At 41.3% G+C, this 24932-nt stretch overlaps 2 protein-coding genes across 4 annotated transcripts in view; one reads left to right on the top strand and one right to left on the bottom strand.

Moving 5' to 3' along the window:
* Positions 1-24932, bottom strand: part of LOC124554054 (neprilysin-2-like) — a 245614-nt gene that overhangs the window by 33882 nt on the left and 186800 nt on the right. For all 3 annotated transcript variants that reach the window (XM_047128089.1, XM_047128091.1, XM_047128090.1), the window contains one exon: positions 16695-16791. In XM_047128089.1, coding sequence (XP_046984045.1) covers positions 16695-16791 — 97 coding nt within the window. The remainder of the gene's footprint in view (positions 1-16694; positions 16792-24932) is intronic.
* LOC124554056 (zinc finger protein 729-like) overlaps positions 1-24932 on the top strand; it is a 294084-nt gene that overhangs the window by 195947 nt on the left and 73205 nt on the right. The gene's annotated exons all lie outside the window — the stretch shown is intronic.

Raw genomic sequence — 24932 nt, 5'->3', positions numbered from 1 at the left:
TGTGATAACGGAACCCCATTTCGACTTAAAGATATCTGACGATTTTGATCCCCCACTGGAAGGTGGAAAGCTGCAATAGATTTGTAAGAACTGAGAACTGTATGAATAGAACTGCCCTGTCATACACATGTCCCCAAATGGTTAGCAATTAAGTTTCACTGCAGACACCTGTATACACAGACCAAAAATTCACCAAATCCGTGTGGTGTGTTTTGTACAAGACAACGCCATCTGTCCTTTGCAAGACTACTAATTGGCAGCTACCATTCTCATATGGTTTAGTGACCACCCCACAATCAGTGCCACACGAAATGTAACGGAAACATCACATAATCCATTTATTAGTTTCAAAGTTTCAAATGGAAGACGATCATCCATGTCTTACACAGAGTAGTATATCCTGCACCTATCCTATGGCACTTTATCAACGTTCCAAACAGCTGCTTCTTTTAACGTTATTGATCAGAGCAGTTTTAATGATGAACTGATGGGTGCATAACTCATTAATGTTGAACCAGATGTTCTGATGTTCAGATGTGAGTGAAATCTTATGGGACTTAACTGCTAAGGTCATCAGTCCCTAAACTTACACAGTACTTAACCTAAATTATCCAGGGACAAACACACATACCCATGCCCAAGGGAGGACTCGAACGTTCGCCAGGACCAGCTGCGCAGTCCATGACTGCATCGCCTCAGACCACTCGGCTAATCCCGCGTGGCAAACTTGAACCCTGTTCCTTAAACCACGTTTGCCCAAATCGATCGAATAATTTTTTTTTTTTTGTTAATGATGAGACCTTCACAGATAATGCAGCTGCCTGATATAAATGTATTTATTACTTCTTCTTCTTCTTCTTCTGCATGAATCCAGTAACTTTGGCCCATGTAGGACATTTACTTAGAAGAGTGGTCTTTTGTATGAAGGTCTTCTTCCTATCTTCCTGGTACTTTTTCAGTTACTCGTCCTAATTCTGTTACCACCTGCACAGACTTGCTAACTAATAAGTTTCACTGTGAAACACCGATGTTCTATATTACATTTACGTCTACACTAATCAGCCAGAACATTATGCCCACCGATCAACTATCGATATAAATCCACCCAGGTGATATCAGTGTCACATGGCAAGGATTGACTGCTACTCGCACACACATATGATGCATATAGTATCAGTGAGCTTGCTGTCCGTGAGTAGAATGGGGAAGGCATGCGATCTGTCTGAGTTTGACCAAGGCTAGGCATGAGTATTTTGGAAACTGCACGACTTGTCGGGTGTTCGAGGAGTGCTGTGGTGAGTGACTTCAACAAGTGGCGAAAGCGAGGTGAAACCACGTCCAGACATCCCGGGACTGGGCCGCCACTCCTCATTACAGATGTCGGACGTCGCAGGCTGGGCAGACTGGTAAAACAGGACAGGCGGCGAACTGTGGCGGAACTAGCATCAGACTTTAATTCTGTGTAGAGTGCAAGTGTGTCTGAACACACAGTGAGACTCCAGAGCCCATGAACCGTTTGCATGTAAATATTAACATCACGGCATCAGCAACTACGACTGAAATGGGCACGTGACCATTCGCACTGGACGTTGGCACAGTGGCAGAGCACTGCACGGTGTAATCAATCCCTTCTTCATCATACCGATGGCAGGGCGCGAATCCGTCGTCTTCCAGGGGAACAGCTCCTTGTGACCTGCAATGCAGGATGGAGACAATCTGGCGGCGGCACCATTATGCTCAGGGGAGCATTCACATGGGTCCAGAATGAGATTTTCACTCTGCAGCGGAGTGTGCGCTGATATGAAACTTCCTGGCAGATTAAAACTGTGTGCCGGACCGAGACTCGAACTCGGGACCTTTGCCTTTCGCCGGCAAGTGCTCTACCAACTGAGCTACCCAAGCACGACTCACGCCCCGTCCTCACAGCTTTCCCTCTGCCTGTACCTCGTCTCCTACCTTCTAAATTTTACAGAAGCTCACCTGTGAACCATGCAGAACTAGCACTCCTGAAAGAAAGGATACTGCAGAGACATGGCTTAGCCACAACCTGGGGAATGTTTCCAGAATGAGACTTTCACTCTGCAGCGGAGTTTGCGCTGATGTGAAACTTCCTGGCAGACTAAAGCTGTGTCCCGGAACGAGACTCGAACTCGGGACCTTTGCCTTTCGCCAGCAAGTGCTCTACCATCTGAGCTACCCAAGCACGACTCACGCCTCGTTCCCACAGATTTATTTCTGCCAGTACTTCGTCTCCTACCTTCCAAATCTCCTACCTTCCAAACTTTACAGAAGCTCTCCTGCGAACCATACAGAACTAATGTGTGTGTGTCGTGCTTGGGTAGCTCAGTTGGTAGAGCACTTGCCCGCGAAAGGCAAAGGTCCCGAGTTTGAGTCTCGGTCCGACACACAATTTTAATCTGCCAGGAAGTTTCATTCACATGGGTATCCGTAGGTTCCGTGGAGCTCATGCAAGGCACTACGATGACCAAGTAGTATCGTACACTGGATGCAGGCTGTGTACACCCTTTCATGACGATCATGTTTACCGACGTCAATGGCATTTTTCAACAAGACAATGCGAATGTCACAAGGCCAGGAGTGTGAAGGAATGGTTATAGAAACACAATGGTGAGGTCCAGTTGTAGTGCTAGCCCCCAAAGTCGCCTGATATGAACCCAGTTGAACGCATCTGGGATGTGGTTGAACACGGCGTCAGAGCTCTTCGCCCGCCTCCCCGGAATCTACTGGAGTCAGGGGACTTGATTGTGCAGATGTGGTGCCCGCTCCCTCCAGCGACACACCAAGCCCTCACTGCTTCTATGCCACAACGCGTCACAGCTGTTATCTGTGTAGAGGTGGACATACGGGCTATTAGGTAGGTAATAATAATGTTCTGGCTGATGAGTGTACATCTAGATGATTACACTGTAATTTAAAATTAAGTGCCTGGCAGAGGGCTTATTGAAGCTCCTTCAAGATATTTTTCTACTATTCCACTGTTGAACAGCATACGGGAGAAACAAACTCTCAAATCTTTCTGTGCGAGCTCTGATTCCTCCTTTCCTATTGTGATGATCACTTCTCTGTGTGTGTGGGTGCCAACAAAATATTTTCACATATCGAGCAGAGAGTTGGTGATCGGAATTTGATGAGAAGATCCTGCTCCAATGATAAACACCTTTGTTTTAATGATTGCCTCCCCAGTTCGCGTATCATGTTCATGGCATTTCCTCCCCTATTTCGCGACCTACTCTTCTTCGAACTTTTTCAGTGTCCTCCGTCAAACCTATCTGATGCGGATCCCACAACAGACAGTAATACTCCAGAAGAGGGTGGACAAACATAAAGCAAGCAATCTCTTAAGTATACCTTTTACATTTCGTATGTGTTCTGCCAATTTAATCAGAAGTTGGTTGCGAGGAACGGTGTCAAAGCCTTCAGGAAATCTAAAAATATGGAATCAGTTTAACATTCCCTATCGACAACACTCATTACTTTGTGAGGATAAAGGTCTGGTTGTGTTTCAAAAGAGCGATATTTTCCAAATCTGCGCTGGCTGTTTGTCAATAAATCGTTTCATTCGAGGTGATTCATAATGCTTTAACGCAGTATATGTTCCAAAATTGTACTGCAAATCGACGTTAGTGATATAGGTTTGTAATTCAGCGGATTATTCCTATTTCCATCCTTGGGTACTGGTGTGACCTGTGCAATTTTCCGGTCTTTAAGTATGGATCTTCCGACGAGCGAGCAGTTACACATGTTTGCTAAGTATGAAGCGATAATATCAGCATGCCTCGAAAGGAACCTGACTGGCATACAATCTGGACAAAAGGCCTTGCTTCTGTTGAGTAATTTCTGCTGCTTTATTAGAATATCTACTTCTACAACAATTCATACTGGCAACACGGTTTTCCGTAAAAATATTACTTATACATTTGTTTTAAAAAATTGAATTTTATATTTGTAATGGTGTGTGCATGTCTGAAACCTACTGCAAGCAATCACCTTAACCATAGCCAAGTCTCAGAGTAGAAAAAATGTATCTTTGTATATATAGTTATTCTATGAGACATTAATTTTTTATGTCATGTACAGGTATTTCAGATTTTAACATTTGAAAGAAACACCAGAATAATGTGCAAAATCTTTGTTATTATAGTGTATATCGTATTTAGGTTTCGTCTGTAGCATTAAACAGAAGGGGTAAGCGATTATTTGTAGTAACTATTTCTTTACTCACATTTGTTTCATCATTACACTATAATTATGAAATGTGTGCGGTTGGAATCGGCATGTTCAAATAACAACAAAGTAATATGGTAAGTACCTGACGGTTGGGGCTTCAGGGAGTTGTTTCTAATAAAGTCTAGAATTGTGAGCAAAAGCGCATCTTTTTCCTTTACATTTTAAGAATGTGAAGTAGTCATGGCCTAACGGTAACTATTGTTGTTGCTGTTGTTGTTGTGGTCTTCACTCCAGAAACTGATTTGATGCAGCTCTCCACGCTACTCTATCCTGTGGAAGCTTCTTCATCTCCCAGTAACTACTGCAACCTACATCCTTCTGAATCTGCTTAGTGTATTCATCTCTTGGTCTCCCTCTACGATTTTTACCCTCCACGCTGCCCTCCAATACTAAACTGGTGATCCCTTGATGCCTCAGAATATTCCCAACCAACCGATCCCTTCTTCTAGTCAAGCTGTGCCACAAATTTGTCTTCTCTCCAATTCTATTCAATACCTCCTCATTAGTTATGTGATCTACCCATCTAATCTTCATCATTCTTTTGTAGCACAACATTTCGATAGCTTCTATTCTCTTCTTGTCTAAATTATTTATCGTCCACGTTTGACTTCCATACATGGCTACACTCCATACAAATACTTTCAGAAAAGACTTCCTGACACTCAAATCTATACTCAAAGTTAACAAACTTCTCTTCTTCAGAAACGCTTTCCTTGCCATTGCCAGTCTATATTTTATATCCTGTCTACTTCGACCATCATCAGTTATTTTGCTCCTCAAATAGCAAAACTCCTTTACTACTTTAAGTGTCTCATTTCCTAATCTAATTCTGTCAGCATCACCATTCTTAATTCGACTACATTGCATTATCCTAGTTCTGCTTTTGTTGATGTTCATCTTATATCCTCCTTTCAAGACACTTTACATTCCGTTCAACTGTTCTTCCAAGTCCTTTGCTGTCTGTGACAGAATTACAATGTCATCGGCGAACCTCAAAGTTTTTATTTCTTCTCCATGGATTTTAATTCCTACTCCGAATTTTTCTTTTGTTTCCTTTACTGCTTGCTTAATACATAGACTGAATAACATCGCTTTCCTTTCATGGCCCTCGACTCTTATGACTGCCATCTGGTTTCTGTACAAATTGTAAATAGCCTTTCGCTTCCTGTATTTTACCCCTGCCACCTTCAGAATTTGAAAGAGAATATTCTGGTCAATATTGTCAAAAGATTCTTCCAAATCCACAAACGCTAGATATGAACGTTTGCCTTTCCCTAATCTATTTTCTAAGATAAGTCGTAGGGTCAATATTGCCTTACGTGTTCCAACATTTCTACGGAATCCAAAGTGATCTTCCCCGAGGTCGGCTTCTGCCAGTTTCTCCATTCGTCTGTAAAGAATTCGTGTTTGTATTTTGCAGCCATGGCTTATTAAACTGATAGTTCGGTAATTTTCACATCTGTCAACACCAGCTTTCTTTAGGACTGGAATTATTATATTCTTCTTGAAGTCTGAGGGTATTTCGCCTGTCTCATGCATCTTGCTCATTAGATGGTAGAGTTTCGTCAGGACTGGCTCTCCCATGGCTGTCAGTAGTTCTAATGGAATTTTGTCTACTCCTGGCGACTTGTTTCGACTTAGGTCTTTCAGTGCTCTGTCAAACTCTTCACGCAGTATCACATCTCCTAATTCATCTTCATCTACCTTCTCTTGCATTTCTATAATGTCCTCAACAATATCCCCCTTATATAGACCTTCTATATACTCCTTCCACTTTTCTCCTTTCCCTTCGTTGTTTAGAACTGGGTTCCTATCTGAGCTCTTGATATTCATGCAATTTTTTTCCCTTTTCTCCAAAGGTCTTTTTAATTTTCCTCTAAGCAATATCTATCTCACCCCTAGTAATATGAGCCTCTAAATCCTTACATTTGTCCTCTAGCCATCCCTGATTAACCATTTTGCACTTCCTGTAGATCTCATTTTTGAGACGTTTGTATTCCCTTTTGCCTGCTTCATTTACTGCATTTTTATATTTTCTCCTTTCATCAGTTAAATTCAATGTTTCTTCTATCACCCAAGAATTTCTACTAGCCCTCGTATTTTTACCTACTTGATCCTCTGCTGCCTTCACTACTTCATCCTTCAAAGCTACCCATTCTTCTTCCACTGTATTTCTTTCCCCCATTCCTGTCAATTGTTCCCTTATGCTCTCCCTGAAACTCTGTACAACCTCTGGTTTAGTCAGTTCATCCAGGTCCCATCTCCTTAAATTCCCACCTTTTTGCAGTTTCTTTAGTTTTAATCTACAGCTCATAACCAATAAATTGTGGTCAGAGTTCACATGTCTTACAATTTAAAACCTGGATCCTAAATCTCTGTCTTACCATTATATAATCTATCTGAAACCTTTTCGTATCTCCAGGCTTCTTCCATGTATACAATCTTCTTTTATGATTCTTGAACCACGTGTTAGCTATGATTAACTTATGCTCTGCGCAAAATTCTACCAGGTGGCTTGCTCTTTCATTCCTTACTCCTGTTCGGTATTCACCTACTACGTTTCCTTCTCTTCCCTTTCCTACTATCTAGTTCCAGTCACCCATGACTACTAAATTTTCGTCTCCCTTCACTATCTGAATAATTTCTTTTATCTCATCATACATTTCATCAATCTCTTCGTCATCTGTGGAGCTAGTTGGCATATAAACTTGTACTACTGTGGTAGGCGTGGGCTTCGTATCTATCTTGGCCACAATTATGCGTTCACTATGCTGTTTGTAGTAGCTTACCCGTATTCCAATTTTCCTATTCATTACTAAACCTACTGCTGCATTACCCCAATTTGATGTTGTATTTATAACCCTGTATTCACCTGACCAGATGTCTTGTTCCTCCTGCCACCGAAGTTCACTAATTACCACCGTATCTAACTTTAACCTATCCATTTCCCTTTTTAAATTTTCTGACCTATCTGCCCGGTTAAGGGATCTGACATCCCACGCTCTGATCCGTTTTCTTCCTCCTGATAACAACGTCCTCCTGAGTAGTCCCGCGCAGAGATCCGAATGGGGGACTATTTTACCTCCGGAATATTTTACCCAAGAGGACGCCATCATCATTTAATCATACAGTATAAGCTGCATGCCCTCGGGAAAAATTACAGCTGTAGTTTCCCCTTGCTTTCTGCCGTTTGCAGTCAATCATCCAGACTGTTGCCCCTGCAACTATTGAAAAGGCTACTGCCCCTCTTCTAACTATTATGGGCAAAATTAACTTAAAAACATCTTTCCAGACAAGATCTTTAGATTTGAATATACTCGCTTTTTTGAATAAAGGAGAAAAATGACTGGCACACAAATTGACCTCTCAGTAGACATTTTGTTCTTACTGGGAAGAAAAATGTTGCGAAGACCGGGATGTAGACAACATCACGCCATGAATCTGGTCTCCTGTGAGACAAATGTCACAGGAAACTTCAGAGAACAGTGGCAGAGTGGAAATATACAAGAGCTAGAATTGAACCTCAAAGCTGGCAACTGAACAACGTTTTGAAACACTGGAGCTGAAAGAATATCAGCATTGAGGCAAATAAAGAAAACAAATTAACTGTCACGCATTAAGCAGACATAAAATATAGCGAAAACACGATAAAATATTGAATGTGAGTTAATAACAAAAATATCATAGTGCAACATGAAAGAAATATAAAAAATATTTGTTAGTTATAACTATAACTAGTGACAAAAGCAGTAGTTGTAGTAGTAAAAAGTATTGCAGATGACTACAATTTTTTTCTCTTCACTAAGTTTGTGACAACTTTTACTTAATGTTGGAGAAGTGCAGACATACACAGTACTCTACTATTCACATTAAACACTTCAAGAGTTTTCTAAGTGGGTTTATAATCTCATACGTAGAAATTTATGGAGGATAATGATCCAATTCAGTTTCATGAAGAAAACATATTCATTCATCATCTTCTTAACAATGTAACTGGATCGCTTTTCTTTTCTTTGTGTGATTAGTTTGGATTACTCTCTGCCACAAGATCCTATGTAGTATATGATCTACTAACATTGCTGCAAAACGTCTCTGAAACTGTGTATTGAAAAGATTTTATGAAATGTGTCACCTACGTCGACAGATATTTCCAGTATCACTAGAGTCAACGATCATGAATGTTTACAAAAGACAATACAGGAAAAGGTGACCATTTCGCTTTCTACTCTGTTCTTGTGACGGTTTCATCACGGAGATTTTGGTGCAACATAATTTTTTATATAAATGCAGAAACATATTGTTCTTTAGAGCTAATGAATAGACGAATATGGCCATGGAACGCTGATTACGATTTGTAACTAAACTTCCATCAATGAAAATATGAAATTCTCAGATTCTGTTTAGTTACCCAATGTCACTGTGGCAAAGCATTACGTACTTACTGCATTAAGTATTTACGAACGGAATGAAGCGTCAGAATTAAAGTATGCATTGACTTACTCAGAAGAATCATGAATCCATACACATTACACAATGAATAAATATTGTTGCTGTGTGACGGACTCACACTTCCATCTACGAGTTTGATCGGGTGGCCATCGTCAGCAGCAAAAGACAAATAACTGTTTTCTGAACAAAAACAGCCTTTTCTTGCTGCACTGTATTTTATTTCTCTCGGACGCGTTTCGTCTTTTTCACTTAAAGGCACCATCAGTGAGATCTAGATTGATACACTTTTGTTTTGATATGTGTTATTTGTAGATTATGAAACATAAGAAACGAGACGTGAACTGCTGTATAATGTACAAATAACACGCATCAAAACAAATTTGTGTTATTCTATACCCCATGGATGATGCCTTAAAGTGAAAAAGGCGAAACGCTTCTGGGAGAAATAAAAAAATACAGTGCAGCAAGAAAAGGTGGGTTTTATTTACAAAACAAAGACCTCCACGTGCTTCTACATGAGAGTACTCTGCAATTCACAATTGAGTCCATTGCAGTTGGTTCATCTAACCACCTTCAAACTATTTCGCTTCCATGCCATTCTTGAGGAACACAAGGGAAAAACTAACATTTAAATCATTCCGTGTGAGCTCTAATTTCGCTTATATTACTGTGAGGGTCATTTCTCTTTATGTAGGTGGGCGGCAAGAAAATATTTTCCCATTCCTAAGTGAAAGTTGGTGGTCTCGCCACAATGAAAGGTGCCTTTGTTTTAAAGAGTGCAGGCCAAAACTCTTGTATCATAAATGTGACATCGTCTCTCTTATTTCGCGATAAAACAAAAGGGGTTTCCCTTATTTGAAATTTCTAATGTCTTCTATCAATCGTACCTCGTACCCTACAGAAATACGTAAGTATGTTTACTAGATCTACTGCATTTTCTAATTATTCTGTCTATAAAATGCAGTGTTTGGTTCGCTTTCCCGAAAACATTATCGATGTTATCATTCCAATTTAAGTTATTCGTAATTGTAAACCCTCGATATTTATCTGATTTCACAGTCTTTACATTTGTGTGATTTATCATGTAAGCATAATTTACTGGTCTTCTTATAGTACTTGTTTGGATGACCTCACATGTTATATTATTTGGCATCAGCTGTCTCTTTTCGCACCATACAGATATATTATCTAAATCATTTTGCAATTGCGATTTATCTTACGATGACTTTATGCGACAGTAAATTACAGTCTAGGCGTAGTACTTTTGTCTAGTAATCAAAACATCCTGGGTCCCAGGTAGGATCCTAGCCACTGCTTGAACTTAGAATGAAAATCATCAGCATTGGCAGCCAAAGACTCCCAGTATAAGAAGTCACCTCTTGCCCTTGGGCAGGGAAACTGCCCCTAAAAGGCAGAAGAATCCGGAATGATCAACGGCATGAAGATGAAGAAGGTAGTGGAAATCACTGCGTGAAAGACACGTAATGTGTATCCACAAGACTTGAGAGGCCTGTAATTGGAACAGTGGGACGATGGTCTCTCCGTATGCAAAAGATTCCAGATTAGTCACCCCTTTGGATCTCTGGAAGAGGATTACCGAAGACGAGGTGACCATGGGGAAAAGATTGAAGAACCAATAACTGAGTTGAACGTCACAGGGGAGCTAGAAAATCCGAAGAGGGAAATTCCAAGGCTCAGTCCAGGTATTGTGGGTTTCAGTGAAGGGCAACAAAAAGAAGAGAAGGATTTGCGGTCAGATGAGTACAGGACAATATCATTTCAACAGCAGCAGAAAATGGTCTAATGGGGGCTTCGTTATGAATAGGAAGGGAACGAAGTTTTTCGCGACGACACTTATATATAAAATATTGTCGGTATGACACAGGCAGACTGTGAATAGTTCGCTGATAGGGTTGTTCTCATCAGCATCGATAGCAATCCAACACTGGCAACAATAGCTCAGGTGTACATGCCAACATCACAAGCAGAAGATGAAGAGATATAGAACCTGTATGAGTATATGGTAATTCAGTATGTAAGGGAAGAAGAAAATCTATTGGCCATGGGAGACTGGAATCCAGTTGTAGGCCCAGGAGCGAGGGAAGGATTTAAGGTAAAATATGGGTTTGCAGTAGGAATGAGTGAGGAGAAGGATTAATTGAATTCTGCAAGAAATAGCTAGGAATAGCGAATAATCTGTTCAAGAATCACAAGAGGAGGAGATTCATATGGAAAAGGCCAGGAATATTGGAAGACTTCAGTTAGCTTGGATGATGATCAAGCAGACATTTCCAAATCAGATACTAGAATGTAAGGAGCAGATATAGACTCAGATCACAATTTAATACTGATTAAAAGTGGGCTAAAGTGTGAGTAGTCTAAAGTTTAGAGAGACTGCTCAGAAAGAATCAGTAAGCAAAGAGAGGTACTGAAGTACTAAAGAGTGAGGAGACACGCTGGAAATTCTCTGAGGTGACAATAAATAGCCCTGTAGGCATTTTCGTTGAAGAGGAATGGACATTTCTAAAAAGGGCAATCACACAAGCTGAAAAGAAAAAATATAGATACAAGGAAGGTCACTGTGAACAAAGCATGGGTAACGGAAGAAATACCTCAGTTCATCGTCGAAAGGAGTGACAAAAATGTTCAGCGAAATGCAGGAATACAGAAATAGAACTCATGTAGGAAGTGAAGGGAAGCTAAGACGGAATGGCTACATGAAAAATATGAAGAAATCGAAAAATATATGATTGTCGGAAGGCCTGACTTAGGATACAGAAAAATCAACAGAGCATAGAGTCATGTTAAAAGCAAGAACGGTAATGTTAAGGGTGCAGTGACAATTACACTTATAAATGTAGAGTTAAGAAAGGATAGGAGGAAAGAGTACGCTGAAAGCCTCTATGAGAGGGAAGACTTGTCTGACGACGTCATAGTAGATGAAACAGGAGTCGATAGGGAAGAGAAAGGTGTTCCAGCATTAGAATCAGATTCTAAAAGTCCTTTTTAGAACTTAAGAGCAAATAACGCAGAAGAAATAGATAAATTCGATCGGAATTTCTACAATCATCGTGTAAAATGGCACCAAAACGACTATTCGCGTTGGTGTGCTAAGACTGGCGATGTACCATCAGACATTAGGAAAAACATCATCCACAGAATTGCAAAGACAGCAAGGGCCGACAGGTGCGAGAATTATCGGACAGTTAGCTTGACAGCTCATGCATCCCAGTTACCGACAGGAATAGTATACGGATGAAGGGAAGGAGACGTTCTTTTCCAGGAACACTTCTGAGAAAATTTGAAGGACTGGCATTGATAAAAGATAGACGACGGCATTTGAAGCTCACTGCAGACCGATCCCACTGCTAGTAACGTACATTCCGCATGAGGACCACGAAGATTTGAGAGATTAGAGCCAGTATGGAGGCGCATAGACAGTCGTTTCTTCCTCGCTCTGTTTACGATTTTTTGAAACAGCAAGTAAGTGACTAATAGTGCTAGAGGATACCCTCCATCACGCACTGAACCACTGCATGCGGACTATGTATGTAGATGTAGAAAATGTGTGTAAGAGAGGGATGTAGTCTTTCGTCTCTACAGTTCAATCTATGTATCGAAGGAACAATTACGGGATTAAAAGTAAGGCTCAAGGGTAGGATTAAAATTAAAAGTGAAACGATATCAGTGATAACATTCGCTAATAAGATTGCTGTCCTGAGTGGAAGTGAAGAAGAATTACAGGATATGTTGAGTGGAATAAACAGTCTAATTGGTATAGGATATGGACTGAGAGTAAACCGAAGAAAGATGAAAGTCATGAGTAGTAACATAAATGAGAACAGTGAGAAACGTAACATTAGAATTGTCGATTACGATGTAAATGAAGTTAAGGATTTCTGCTATCTAGGCAGCAAAATGAACAATGATTGACAGAGGACATAAAAAGCTGACTATCATTGAAACAAAGGGCATTCATCGGCAAGAATGGTCTACTAATATCAAACATAGGTCTTAATTTGAGGAAGAAATTTCTGAGAATGTACGTTTGGAGTACAGCAGTGTATGATAGTGAAAGATCGGTAGTGAAATATTGGCTGTGGAAAAACCGGAACAGAAGACAACAAAAGCATTTGTGGTGTCGAAAATTAGGTAAATTGATAGGGTAATGAATGGGGAGGTTCTCCGCAGAATGGGTGGAATATATGCAAAACACCGACAGGAGGACAGGACAGGATGATGGAATATCTGGTACTAGAGGGAGATTCAGTGGGTAAACACTATAGAGGAAGACAGAGCTTGGAATACATGCAGCAAATAATTGAAAACGTAGCTTGGAAGTGCTACTCTGAGATGAAGAGCTTGGCACAAGAGATCGATTCGAGGCGAGCAGCATCAAATCAGTCAGAAGAATGATGTCTAAAAATTGTCTGCTTTGTTTGTCTCCTAATTCTTTTAGATGGATCAGGAACTGCAGACGGCGTATAGCACTGTCTTGGGGAACACCAGATACCATTTCAGTTTTACACGACACCACTCCATCCGTTACTGTGAACTGTGAGCTGTGTGACAGGAAATAACGATTCCAGCCATACAACTGAGACGGTACTTTATAGGCATGCAATCTGATAAAAAGTCCCTTTTGCGGAATGGTTTGAAAAGCTTTCCGGAAATGCAGAACACTGGAATAAACTTGAGATCCTGTGTCGATAGCACTCATTACGTCATGCTAATAAAGAGGTAGTTGTGTAGGACAAGAACGATCTTTTCTACGTTAATATTGACTATTTGCCAAGTCATCGTTTTCTCTGATGTAATTCATAATGTTCGAACACAGTATACGTTCCAAAATCATACTGCAAATAGATGTCAGTGGTATAAGTCTATAATTCAGCGGATTACTCCTATGTGCTTTCTTCAGTACTAGTGTAACCTGGGCCACTTTCCAGTTTTTAGGGACAGTTGTTTCGTTGAGTGGGTAGTTGTATGTGATTGCTAACTATGAGCTTTTGCATCAGTGTTCTTTGAAGGGAACCTAACTGACATCGTATCTGGACTAGAAGGCTTCTCTCTATTAAGTGACAAGCTGAGTAGCTGGCATTGCTCCAGTATGAATTTATACCACTCTTCGACCATCTCCTGCTTGCCCCTTTCTCTGTCCAGCTCCTCCTCTCCCCTCTTCCTGATCATCTCCTACACCCTCTCTTTCTGTCCATGCCCTCCTGCCCCTCTCTCTGCCAATCTCCTACCCCCTTTCTCTGTCCATTTCCTCTTATCTCCTCTATGTGTTCATCTGCTCCATACCCAGTTTCTGTCCATGTCGTCCTGCCCCTCTTTCTGTCCTACTTCCCCCTTTCTCTGTCCATCTCCTCCTCTCCTCTCTTTCTCCTACACCCCCACATTCTGTCCACGTCCTTCTGCCCCTCTCTCTGCCCATCTCCTGGTTCCCCCTTTCTCTGTCCATCTCCTGTATTCCCCTCTTTCTGTTCATCTCCTACACCTCCACTTTCTGTCCATGTCCTGCCCTTCTCTCTCTCTTTCTCTCTCTCTCTCTCTCTCTCTCTCTCTCTCTCCATCTGCTCATCCCCCTGACTATTCATCTCCTCCACCCCTTCTGTTCAGCTGATCCTTCCCCCTATGTCCATCTCCTACTCTCCCTCTAATTCATCTCCTCTTCCTCCCTCACACTGTCCATCTCCTCCTCGCCTCTTTCTCCTTTCATCTCGTCCTCTCACCTTCTCAGCCCATCTTGTACTCTTTGCTTTATGTCCCCCTATGTCCATCTCCTACTCTCCCTCTAATTCCTCTTCCTCCCTCACACTGTCCATCTCCTCCTCGCCTCTTTCTCCTTTCATCTCGTCCTCTCCCCTTCTCAGCCCATCTTGTACTCTTTGCTTTATGTCCATTTCCCTTTCTTCTCTTTCCATCTCCTTTTTCCCCTATCTGTGTCCATATCCTCTATCCCCCTCTCCTCCTCACCTTTCTCTTTCCATGTTATCATCCCCATACCAATAGGAGGTTGTGGTTTCTAAACTCCACAATAATCCTTTCCAGATAGTGATATGGGCATCAAATTCGCTTCAAACTGATGCAAGGGCTTAGAAGATGCTTTTCATCCTTGGTGTAGCCTGCATATGCGCATGTCACACATATTTGTACGCATATTTAAATGGTATATTTAGCGACATTCACCCTGCAGTTTCGTTCTCATGCAGATCAGTGTTTATGATGTCATATTTCCTAACTATGTGTTGTACAATGATATAAGTGTACATATATACATACATACTTATATACATACATGCATACACACACTCTTATAATATGTATGAGAGCCAGCTGCTTCGCTGCAATTTTCTCATATAGCAGCTATTCTTGATTCAAATTCTGGAATATTTACTTTGTCAGTGAATGAGTTGATAATCAAGCTTGGTAAACCCACTTTCGTGCACTAAAATGCAGGCCAGTGTTAACTACGCTAACATACAGGGCATCATCATACAGATGTGTAATGTGTGTCAGCGCTCCACTTGTGACAATATCAGAATTTGAGCCGTCACAGCCGCCCCTATCTGTGAATACGACTGTGGTGCCACCCTGGGGAGTTCTACAACTTTCTATGCCTGGTAGTATGCACAAAATAAGCAACATTGCGAGAACATGGCGCCAAATAAAGGTCTATGATTGGTTGGCAGCCGGCCCCAGTCACTTGACATCCTGAAGTTTCAGTCACATCCCCCATGTATACTCCATGGTCATGACACCCTTCGCATACGTCATAAACAGTTATCACTACACATTTACAGGTCAGCTGAAAAAGGTTAGTACAAACACATATCGCTGCTTGGGGTATATCGGTAACAATTATAGAGAATGTGAAAGATATTTCAAAGTTTCGATCATTGCCCAAGTACAGTGAAAAAGTTGTTGTTGTAAGTAAACACTGTGGGTCATATACACAAGGCATTGAGTGTATTAGAGTTTTTTCAACTATCGATATGGTGACACAGTGCAGAGAAGATTTTGTCAGCACATCCAAATGCCAACAACATTCTCAGGCAGAATCGGCAGTTTGAAGGAACAAGATGTTTGAGCACAGCAGAAAGAACTAGACAGCCAGATGTATCAGCAAAAACCTTGGGAGGATTCGCCTTTCGTTCTAACCTAGTCCATGAAAATGATGCATGGAGCCGGTAAGGAGGAAGAAATGCCACACCAAGCACTTGGCGTATCCTCAAAACGAAGCTTAAAATGAATCTTCACATAATTAAAATAATTCAACGCTATTTCAGCTATGGCGAAAGAAAATCTTTCTGCACATCTACTTTTTAGTGATGAGGCAAACTTCCACAGAATCAAAAGGTTAACGTCTACAAGATTCGAATATGATTTGCAGAAAAGCCTTCATGCATGACTGAACATCAATACTGGGTGTCTATTGGTCGTGGAAAAGACAAGGAATTCGCCCCCTCCACTTATCCTTCCCCATCAGATCAAGATCACCCCAGCCCTCTTCCACCCCAAGGTCAGTTTTGGGACAATCACAGAATTTTCTCCATCTCCTCCTGTACCAAGGGCCGTATGGGACAAACAATGGATCCTCCCCACTCATCCTCCCATCCTTATGACCATCGCAATGCAAGATGGCTCATTTGTTCTAAGCTGTCGGGAAATTCAAAAAACTCATAAATGACCCACCTGTGGATGTAGTACTATTGGGCACTATGCTTTATTATTATAAACAGTCACAGCGGCCAAGTAGGCATGTGTGTAATATTTTAAACATGAAGCAGGGAAGTTTTTAATTTATTGCTGTAGCAAGGATGTTTTATCTAAACAATTTTGTATTTAAACATCGTTGCTGTAAGACAATCGCGAGCTGGTACAGAGGGATCAGAATAAAACAAGCATTGCTGAACAAACAAGATGTGTAGACAATACTGAGGTTCCACTTACAGGCAATGCACATGATTACATATTGATTTGTCATGACTTACCTCCTCATAGAAGTGGTCCAGCTTGCTGTCATCCAGCAACTCATCAGGATAGGCGATGTGGGCGACCATGGACTTGGCCTTCTCTAGTGCCTTCTTCCTAAACATTGAATCACACCACATTATATTATACACTGATCAGCAAGAACAGTATGACCACCGACCTACTATCAATATAAACCCGTCCTGGCGATAGCAGTGTCACCTGGCGAGGAATGACTGCGAGTCAGACACATTCATCGTGTATGTAGTATCAGTGAGTGTGTGGTATGTGTGTAGAATAGCAAAGGTGCACGATATATCTGAGTGTGATGGCCCAGAGGCTTGAGATGAGAATTTCGGAAACTACATTACTTGTAAGGAGTTCGAGAAATGGTGTGGTGAGCGTCTTCAGCAGATGGCGAAACCAAGGTGAAGCCACTTCCCAGACACCTCTCATTACGGACGTTGGTCATCGTAGGAACTGTGGTGAGGAACTGTGGCAGAACTAACATCAGTCTTAGATGCTCGGAAAAGTACAAGTGCGCCTGAATACAGAGTGCACCCAGCAGCCGACGACCCCAGCATGTGTAAATTTGACATCACGACATTGGCAACTACGACTGAAATGGGCATGTGACCATCGGCACTGGACATTGACACAGTGGCAGAACATTACACGGACTGATGAATCCCTGTACCTTCTTCATTATTCGGGACCCATCATCTTCGAGGGGAACAACTTCTTGGCACCTGTACTGTGGCTGGCAGTGGCTCCATTATGTTCTGTTCTAGTCAATCAGTGAACACTGTCAGGATCTGTTAGAACTCTGTACGAGTAGGTGACATCAGAAGTGAAGAAATAAATCATTTGAGAAAGGGGGAAAATGGACCTTATCGACTTACCTTCATCTGCATACATACTAAGCAGTCTGTAATACGGTGCGTGGTGGAGGGTACCTTGTATGAGTTCTAGTCACCCCTTTCCTGTTTTCCTGTCAAATAGAGTAAGAGGAAACTGAATGTTTCTGTACGAACCCTGATTTCTCTTAACTTATCCCTGTCGTTCCTATTAGAGATGTACACTCTGTGAGTAAAAAAAGAAAATGACGCACCATGAAGGATTTATCCAAACAGGATGGAATTGGTAGACGTTCTGTACATGTACAGACAAAGAAATGATTAAAGAAAAACGAGATAATTTATTCAAGAGAGTATCATAAACTGAGGAGTTCAATAATGCGTCAGTCTAGCTCTGGCTTTTATGCACCAGTTATTCGGATTAACATTGATTGATTGAGTTGTTGGATGTCCTCCTGAGGGATTTCGTGCGAAATTCTGTCCAATTGGTGCGTTAGATCGTCAAAACCTGGCTGGAGGAGCCTACACATAATGGTCCAAGTGTTATCAGTTGGGATAGATCCGGCGACTTTCCTGGCCAAGGTATGGTTTGGCATGCACGAAGATTGGCAGTAGAAACTCTCGTCATGAGCAAGAAACGCATTACATGGCTGAAATGTAAGCCCAGGATGGCTTGCCATGAAGGGGAACATTATGGGGGACAGAAATAGTCGACATACCGCTGAGCTGTAAGGGCGACGTGGATGATAATCAAAGCGGTCCTGCTACGAAAAGAAATGACACACCAGACCATCACTCCGTGTTGTCCGGCCAATTGGACAGAATTTCGCACAATATCCCTCAGGAGGGCATCCAACAACTCAACCCATCAGTGCTACACCGAATATCTGGTTGCATAAGAACCAGAAGTAGACAACGCATTATTGAATTGTTCAGCAATACTAAAAGTAGCAATAAATGACATCTACTTTTAAAAAAAAAAATAATAAAAAAAAAACAGAATTCAGCAAAAATATCTCCGAAATTGGCGGAAAACAAAACCCAAATTCGCAAAACATAAGACCAAATTTCGAAAAAAATTAAAACCAAATTTAATTGTTTAATTAAGAACTACATTGCTGAAACTGGAAAGGTTTGTGTGATGAATGCCTTGATCTAATGGTTCCAAATTGATACTTCTGCTATTTGCATACCAGCAGGATGTGTGGATCAAAATTTTATCCTTGTGCGAGCTTATTTTCAGTACGAGAGAGAGTTGTACCTCGCTGTACTTTTCATATTCGCCTCTAGAAGTTTAACATACTTTCTTATTTCATTTTTAATTCACGTCATTTACTTTTTATTTGCTGTAGGCCTTTTCTGAAATTACACTCGCTTCTGACAGTGGCGGTCAGGTCGAAGCCAACGTGTCTATGTATGACCTGGTGCAATATTATGAGAAGCATCCACTTTCTAGACCCATACCACTCAAACTCCTGCAAGCATGGTGTGTTGAGCTCGTTGGATATATTGTATTGGTGCATGAGTTCATAGCGTTTTTCGATAAGTACTGCAGATACACGTAACAGAGACTTTAGCTATCGATAATTTATTCTCATTCACTATTTACACTCTGACGACGTTGCGTTATCGTTCGATTCCGCGACTGTAGAAATCACGTCTCAAGACGAACACATTGTCGAGCTATGTTTGGAGTTCATTTTCATCCAGAAAGAAAGTTCCTTGAAGATAGCTGGAAAGAGAGCGGAAAATGTGAAAATCTGAGGTCGCAAGATCAGGTGAATAAAGTGGGTGCTGAATGACTTCCCAGCCCAATTCCTTTATAGTGTTTTTTGTCAGTCTAGCAACTAGCCGGAGAGTGTTATCTTCGAATAGCCTCACTTCATGCACTCTTCCTGGTCATTGTTCTTGGACTGCATCTGCAAGGTGTCTCGGTTGCTGACAATAAAAATTGCAGCACTGAAGTTTACACCTTAGGGAAGCAATTCATAGTACGTCACACTGTCGCTGTTCTACTACATGCATAACACTATCTTTTACGGATGCGCACAGGCCTTTATATATTGTTTGACCTCAGTCATTCCATTCTTTTGCTTATGTTACCAAAAAGACACAATTACATACCACCAGAAATGATACAGGACAGAAATGGTCAGTGTTGTCAGTAGAGGAGCAAGACAGATTCAGAGCCATCTTGTGGGTTGCCTACATCAGGGGTAGATATGCACACAGGAGCGAACCTATGTTCTCCATTGATTGACAGGTACGTAACATACTGTTCTGTTAAGTGCTTTTCCATATCACCACACTTAACCTATTGTTCCCCCAACCCCTCTGACTCGATTCCTCTCTCACAAAGGGAGTGATTGGCCATTTTGTTATCGCAGGTTGCCTACATCAGGGGTGAACCTACTGTTCTCCTTTGATTGACAGGTACTAAACCTATTGTTCTGTTAAGTGCTTTTCCATGTCACCCCCATATCCTTTTGATTGACAGCAACTTAACCTATTGCTCCCCCCACCCCACCCCACCATCTCCCCCACAACCCCGTTTCCCTCACAGCTACAGGTACACTTTCAGGTCTGAGTTATTAGAATAGGCCCTCTTTCACACTTATCAATTTGATTGAGTACTTGATAAAATTGTTCAATTAGTTAACCTCTCCAGTGGGAAAGGGCCGCACTCCCCCCCCCCCCCCCCCCGCCACGCCTCCCTGGCGGGAAGTTCAAATTCCATCAGGGCAACGCAACCTCTACTAACCTAATAGCATGGTGGTAAGAAAAGGCACCTCCTCTAACCTAAGTCACCTGACCGCCACCCCTTCCTAGGAATTGGCGGGAAAAAGACTCAGTTGATTTATCATTTGGAGGGTATTCGATTGTAGTGTATGGAATACTGGTCAAACAATTTAGACATTGTGTGGAAAATTGTTTATTTAAACAACTTAGCACATTCAAGGCATTGTATGGAATATATGGAAATTGGTGGAGAGGAAAGATCTCATAACAGGAAATTCAAGAGTATATTATTTATTTATAAAAGAAAGTCAATTCGTGGGGGTTGGATTTCCCTTGCTCGTCATTCCCTGCTGTCTGGAAACACGTAGGTCTTGTAAGAAGTAATTGCATGCAGCAAACATGATGCATAACCAAATGTTTGGCACTGTACTCTCGGTGTCTTAACCTAATGTTTGGGCCTTTGTCAGCGCTTAAACTATTGTGCTGTTAAGTGATTTTCCATGTCACACCCATTTCCTTAAAATATTCTACTGCCATTGATATAAAATTAAGTAATTAGTTATGTCCTCCCACCATTTCCTGGTACACTTGTCGAATTTCACATCTTTGCTACACACCCCTTCAAATATTATACGGCGTTTTACTTAAAAATATGCAAATTAACCTAATGTTCTGCACTTAACCTACTGTTGTGCTCCATGTTGCCCACTCATGCCCTCCCTCCCATTCACTACTGTACTGCTAACACCACATTGATATAAAAATTTACGCAAATTAATTAAATTGGTATTCTTCACATGTATGGGGTAGTTTTTCTTAATTCACAGCTTTATAAATCAAGGTACGACATTACCTCTGAATGATGTGGTTTTTTCTATCTGGACAAATGCCAAGACAGTGATCACTGGAGTGTATATTATGAGACCAGCTCTCCAGTTACTCGAAGCCCACAATGCAACCTCGTTCTAAGATCAGTGGATTTTGAAAGTGATTCGCCTAAGGGACATAGTATGTAAGCGGTATTTGCGATCCCCTCACCCCACCCCAACTAGATATTTCTATAGTACATTTAATGTATTGTGACTCGATTCCATATCAGGGCTCTGCGATATATCCACTGAGTTATAGGCGATGACTGATTGAGAAGGAATACAAGCAGTAGTAATAGATGATGTGCTGATTGAAGTCATAAGAAAATGTACACGAGCTTTTCAGATATCTAGTGTTACACTATCTGCTAGAAATGATGTCCATTATTCGGAATCAAGTCTTTCCATTCACCCACACACCTGCGTCGGATCACACCAACAGGTGAACCATATATCTGGCACTCTCATATCTCAAAACGGGACGTTGTTCTCGAATATGTTTGCTACAGTAAAATTCCAACGTTGTTTTAGTCACCCCGTACGCATTTTGCAACTGTTCCCATTTCTACAGCTTGGTACATGTGATATTTCCAATTTAAGTCGGAACTGGGCAGAAGTCAGAGAAAGAAATATCCACCACCCTCTGCAACCCATGTAGAAACAGAACTACCTGAGTTAGTGCAACAGGACCATGTTTTAACCATTCGGTGGAAATGCATTCAATGTGGTACATCTTAAACTAGATACAGATACTACAGTTTGAAGCAAATCTGTGTCCATTCAAATCCATCAGCCCAACATACTATCATTATTATTCTGGACCATCCAACATAGAAAAATAACGAACTATAAAAGTTCCACTAACTTGATCAGATATAGAACTCACCTAGATGCCATTGCTCACACGATGACACTTGGCTGCGATGTGGATCTGGTGCAGAGAGAGAGTTGTCACAATGCTTCTCAGACTGGTATTCCTCCTAGCATTCCTAACGTGACATCCAGTCCATCGTCGAATTTACCTATCAAACTGCTACTGTTGCTTTTGCAGGACGATCCTATTAAATATGAAGATTTTGATCCATTGCTGTGGTCAGTTTAAGGTTTCATCACCCATAATGTAGGATTTTGACCTTATCCCACAGACTATACTGTAACTCACAAGAGGCGCACCCTGTGACCCTGTGTTTTTGTTTGAAACATTGTTTTCTAACACGTTTTGTACACTGCCTTGCATTTGTTTGTCTCCCACGACTATGAGGTATGTCTCAGGTCCTAAACGGACGACTTAAATTGGAACGATCAGATGTGCTAAGCTGTAGAAAAGGGAGCAATTGCAAGATGCATGAGGGGTGACTAAAACCATGTTGGAATTTTACTGTAGCTAACATACTCGAGAGTGTTGTCTTTGTTCGAGATATGAGAGTGCCAGAAATATGATTCACCTGTGGGTGTGATTTGACACAGGTATGTGGCTGAATGGAAAGACTTGATTCCAAATAATGGGCATCATTTCTAGCAGATAGTGTAACACTAGAGATCTGAAAAAAAGCTTGTATACATTTTCTTACGACGTCAATCAGGACATCATCTACAACTACTGATTTTATTCTTTCTCAATCAGTCATGGCCTATAATTCAGTTGATATATCCTAGAACCTCTGATACGGTATCGAGTCAGAATACATTACATGTACTATAGAAATATCTATCTGGGATGGAGTGAGGGAGTCGCAAATACCACTTACATGCCACGTCCCTTAGGCGAATCACTTTCAAAATTCAGTGGTTTTGTAATGAGATTGCATCACGGACTTCGAGTAACTGGAATGCTGATAGTATACAGCCCAGACACCACCGTTTTGGCATTTGTCCAGTTAGAAAAACCACCTCATTCAGAGGTAATGTCGTACCTCGATTTATAAAGCCTGTGTGCACCTGTAGAATCATGACCACTTGTAACAGTAACATACAGTAGTTGTAGGGATCAAGCTTTTTTAATATGTGGCTGATTGCGTCTCTATTTCTAGGACATGGTGGTACCACTTAACCCATGGTTAATTTTCTCTCAGTATTATTTTGTATCGCCAGCGATCGGTTATTGACGAATCATTATACTAAGTAGTAAGGGGTGTGTGATATGTTTGCATTTGAGCATCAGGCTTATAAAGTATGTGTTTGTGTTCCAACATGTGTAAAGGAAATGACTGTGTTCAGTTGTAAGGAAGGTTTGGATTTGACGTGGGGTACTGTGATAGCATGGGAAGAGTATGTCGATTCATAAGAATGGAACTGATATTTCTATTTTCAGAGCCACAGCCATCAACAGAGTGTATTTCCGATACTTCGCTCACTGTCGAATGTTGTTCAAATGAGACCCACAATTGTAACATTTGGTTGTAAGTACAGAAATAAAATATATATGTGACCTATTTCTTAGGATAAACATTCAACCTTTATGTGCTCAGCTTGCACCGCTGGTGACCTGTGCGGGTGTGATTCACATTTCCTCTTAGCAGCAGGAGCTGTCAGACTGGTGATGCCTGTTGGAGTGTAGGGATGTAGAAGAATTAACTGTGTTGTCCCCTAGACGACCAAATAGCGAACTAATACTTTGTATATGTTGGATAGCTTTTCGTGATTGCGTGGAAATTTGAGAAGATTGAATATGGACGTGCATTTGTGCTGGATCGTTATTCCCGCCCATGTAATTTGTTCGGTTGACTGCTTCTGCACATTTAGCCCCTTTATTTGGTTCAGAGAAGATCGACTGTGGTGTGTGCATCTAGCATGTGGAAGACACATTTGCCGGTTCTCCCAGATATGAGAAACACTTTAGCTGACCTTGTAAATTATGGGGATGATTTGGAATCTACTACATCACCGACATCAGTATTCGAGAGTGGAAATATCAGTTTCCTCTATTTGTTTCGAGTTGCTGAGGAAATGTCTTCATGGACATAACAAGTTTCTAGTTAGTCAGTGGTTTACAGCTCTCCCCACCTAGCTAAAGTTTTGGATTTGAGAGAACTAATTTCCAGTCTATACCTTGGGAATTATGTTGTGATAGCGATCATTAGGATGCTCCCTAGAGTTTCATATCGAAAAATACCGCGAAAATGGTATAATGTTATGGCAAACTATGCCAAAAATTACATGTGTTCCTGTAATTGCTGAGTCTGGAGATGTGTGTAGAAAAGCGAGCAGGCGAGGAAGCAGGTTCGAAGTAGAAACAGTAACGTATTTGTGCCCTGGGAAAACGATCCCGAATTTGTAGAACAGTTCTGAGGGCGACTTTGGTCCACTGTGGGAGCTCTGGTCGTGCGTTGGGGGTGGATGACTTGTGATCGTTGGCTGCAGTAAAATTCTAGTGGTGAGAGGATTATATATATCGTACTGCCCGTGTTTGCGGTATATGTACGAATAATGTAAAAGGGATGATTTTGTTTGGCGCAGGATACGAATTATATGTTTACTACATCAACAGGGCACGCGGTGACATATTGCAAGGTTGGAGATCGGTTTCGCCTGCTAATATTCAAGCTCCTGTCCTTGGTGGGAGAGCAGTGTATCCGAGCAAGAGTCTTTCCATATTTGATGTTACATAGGGTACGCAGTGATATGTTGATGAGTTGCAGGTCTGTTTCACGTTCTAATATTCAAGCTCCTGTCCTTGGTGGGAGAGCAGTGTAACCAAGTAAGAGTCTTCCTGTATTTGACGATATGTATGGTAGTTTTTAAGATTTAATTGCCAGTGCAATATTGCGATCTGTGTAAGAAAACCACTGAAAGT

Source organism: Schistocerca americana, chromosome 11 (assembly GCF_021461395.2).
Source record: "Schistocerca americana isolate TAMUIC-IGC-003095 chromosome 11, iqSchAmer2.1, whole genome shotgun sequence".
Taxonomy (NCBI): domain Eukaryota; kingdom Metazoa; phylum Arthropoda; class Insecta; order Orthoptera; family Acrididae; genus Schistocerca; species Schistocerca americana.
This window is presented reverse-complemented; position numbering and strand designations above follow the sequence as displayed.